Below are 3,687 nucleotides of genomic sequence, written 5' to 3' on the forward strand. Positions count from 1 at the left end.
TGCCATTAAGTCAATTCCTACTCATAGCAACCCCCTATTGGGTTTCTGAGGCAATAAATCTTTATGGAAGTAGATTGTGCTATCTTTCTTCCACCAAGTGGTTGGTGGGTTTGAACCACCAACCTTCTGGTTAGCACTCAAATGCCTTCATCACTGTGCCACCAGAGCTCCTCTATTACAGAATGGACATACAAAATATAAGCTTATAGATAATGCTTTTGGATATCACAGCAAAATTAAATTACAAAAGTTTCTTTAAGTTATTTCAATTCCTGAACTTATCTTGTCATAGAATAACAACGCACACTATGCAGACTGGCACCTGTCTCCAAAGCACACTTTTGAGGAGCACCACAGGGTGCTTTTGTCATTGGTAGATATTACTTTCCATCTTCAATTTTTTTTTTAATAGTCCAATTTTTTATTGTTGAAAAATATAAATAGCATGACATTTGCCAACTCAATATTTTTCAGCTCAGTGACACCAAATGCATCCATCATGTTGTACAACCTCACCAATATTCATTGCCAAATTTTCCAAATTCTCTACAGTTGTTATTGCTTTGTCTAGTCCCATTGGAGGATCTAACCTCTCTTATTGACATGTTAGTATTAGATATACAACTTATTTTCTTCTTCTGATAACTAATGAAAACATAATCTCTCCTTGGTCTCTTCCAGCTCTCTGGCTCAGTCTTCTCTTTTCTTAGGTCTTCCTTTCCCAGCTCCTTAGCTAGTGTTCCCCAGGTCTCTTTCCTTGATAACTTGCTTTTCTTCCTTTACTCACAAAGATCTTATTCATATTCCTGATTTCCACGATTATCTCTACAAATCCAGTTTCCATCTCTCTAGCCTGAAATAGGTTCTCTCACCAATTTCCTTCTCTCACATAGATGTTCCTGTTTCATTTCAAATACATTATTCTTTCAACTCAAATTACTTCACACATTTACCAAAAGTTTCTACACTGTTAGGTTCTACAGCAGATACAAATACAAGGAATACAAAGTCTCTTCTCATAGGGTACCCTATAACAAGCATGGACTTTGGATTCAGACAGAACAGGGTTAAAGCTCCACCACTGAATAACTGCATGTTATTTAGTCTTTCAAAAGATCAGTTTTCGTATGTGAAAATCTGGGTTTATACTATTATAAACCCATTTCATAGGACTACTGGTAAAATAATGAATGTGCAATCTCTGGCACACAGAAAATGCTCCATAAATGTTGCCGTTCTTATCATTATTACTAAGAACTTCTCCTAACATGATTTTTTCCTTGTATTATGTTACAAATAAATTTTTGACAGTTGATGCTCTATTTTTAGATTGGATTTATGTCAATCCATTAGTCACTTGTACTCACTATTGCTATGACAACATGCTATTCAAAATCGTTAAGAAAAGTAGAATATTGGAAAATGGCTCAGACATTTGCATATACATTAAATAAATGTGCATTGGGGATGACAGTAGGGTGAAAGGAAACAGCAGGAAAATCCATTCAATTTCCAGCACAGAATTAATTAATTAGCTGCCTCAACTGGTCAAATCATTAATCTCTCAATTTCTCAGTTTTCTAATCTGTAAAATAGAAGTGGAAGTGCCTGATCTATTTTTTTTTTTAATTTCTTAACTCTATGAGGTAAAAAAATAATAATAATTAATTCCAAACATACTATACGGTAAAATATAGTTTATGCTTGAAATTAAAAACTAATTAGTTATAAACACCTATATTATTTCAAAATAGTTTTATTCAAAGACAAAAAAAAAATCTCATGATGTTTTAAATAAAAATTGATCTATATACATATGACTTGAAATATTAAGATTCAAAAAAAAAGTATGATTTTAGGGGAAAAACGTTATTTTCAATGTACATTTTATACAGGTACCTAGCTTGGCATTCTGTTGATAAAATATACAAATACAAAATAAATCAGTCCTAGGCTAGAATAACCACTGGTTATAAATTACTATTTGTTTTAACAAGGAGCTAATGTTTCACCATTTATTATTAACAGCTACCATTGACACATACTACACTTGCCAGGACCTATGTTAAGCACTTTGTATTCATTAGCTTATTTTATCCTCACAAAGAAACCTATGAAGTAGGTTATATTTTTCCCCATTAAATAGATGAAAAACCTAAGCATCCCATTTTTTATTAACTTCCATAAAATCACTGCAGTGGGGAACAGTAAACTAGAATATAAATATCAATCTTCAAGGCTCCTAAATGCAGTTAAAAACATCACTACATAGGTAAATTCAATGCAAATTACACACACAGTTCAACAAAATAATGAAAGGAAAAAACATTAGAAGATTAGAAGAAAGACTAGAAAAGTAATGACATCCATAGAAAAAAGAATAAATGTGCTCAGCAGAATGAGGAACCCACCTTCATGACCTATGACAGATCTGGAAGCTGTCTGAAAGCTAACAATCCCTGCCACATTATCATTGGCCAAAATGTTGACTGTAATGGTGCTAGAACTTGGCAAGATTCTACTTCCGCCTTCGGTGCACACCAAACTAACAATGATGCTTTCATCGTTCTCTGGCTCAGAGTCATCCAAAATGGTTAAGACGACTGTCTTTTTTGTTTCACCTACAAAAGCAATGAATGGAATAAAAGCCAAAGTAACCAAAGTACCAACATGCCTTCACAAACATCCAAATACCATCTGTTAAAATTTCTTAAGTAAGTATATTTAAGTGTATTATAATGGTTCAATGCCATAAGAAATATTAGCACCAATATAAGGAAATTTTTCTACATTCATTTCCATATAAAAACATTAAAATTTAAACAACAGGGAATTTCATTCCAAGATGGCAGAATAAGCAGAAAGACTGCACAGACCATCTTCAACAAAGAAAAGGGAAACCAATTAAAGAAGACACAGAAGTTAATCCTGGACCTCTGAGCCTTGAAGGGAAGGATATAGAAGCGGACTAAACCCCAACTAACAAAAGAATTTGCATGAAAATACTGAAAAGGAAGCATACGGAGCTGTGGTCTGGCAGTGATCCTGAGCGATCCTGAAGGCACAGACAGTTAGAGAGTCCCAAGTGGTAGTAGGACCTAAGAATTAACCTAAAAATCAGCACTGCTAGCCAGAGACTGCACAAAGGACTGCTCTGGTGGTTACAGAATAAAAGGGGAAGCATTAGTGAAGAGGAAAGTGGACTGAGCTGTGGACTTTTGGCTGTCCGGAGGGCGCAGCCATTTTGAATGCTTACAAGCAGCTTGATCATTATGGATATTTAAAGACACAGAACTCCACCAGATTCCAGGGGCATAAGAACAGGTTCTGCTTGCCAGTAACCCAAGGACACTCCAGACCTGCACTACAGAGAAGTGGGAGACAGCAACAGTACCCATAAGATACAACTACACCCACACCTCCTGAAGCTTCACTTAATGAACAAGAACCACCACCTCCTTCTCCACCAATGGGCCAACGATAAAAAAGCCACCAAGAAGAACGTGAATCACCCTTGGCTGCTCTTCACAAACAGTTAACAGAGATCTAAATAAAACACCACAATGTCTCAGAGACAACAGAACATCACAGCCCACACAAAGAAGCAAGATAAAGTGGTAGAAACAAGGGAGCAGGATACAGACCCAGAACACATCCCTGAAGAAGCAGCAGCATTGGAACTCTCTG

At 35.7% G+C, this 3,687-nt stretch overlaps 1 protein-coding gene across 1 annotated transcript in view; it reads right to left on the reverse strand.

The window, feature by feature from the left end:
* The window catches only part of ADGRV1 (adhesion G protein-coupled receptor V1), a 947,781-nt gene that overhangs the window by 792,058 nt on the left and 152,036 nt on the right, over positions 1 to 3,687 (reverse strand). Inside the window, exon 33 of the mRNA XM_007943393.1 lies at positions 2,412 to 2,621. Coding sequence (XP_007941584.1) covers positions 2,412 to 2,621 — 210 coding nt within the window. The remainder of the gene's footprint in view (positions 1 to 2,411; positions 2,622 to 3,687) is intronic.

Source organism: Orycteropus afer, unplaced genomic scaffold, assembly GCF_000298275.1.
Source record: "Orycteropus afer afer isolate SDZICR_OR568_19922 unplaced genomic scaffold, OryAfe1.0 scaffold00105, whole genome shotgun sequence".
NCBI classification, from domain to species: Eukaryota; Metazoa; Chordata; class Mammalia; order Tubulidentata; family Orycteropodidae; genus Orycteropus; species Orycteropus afer.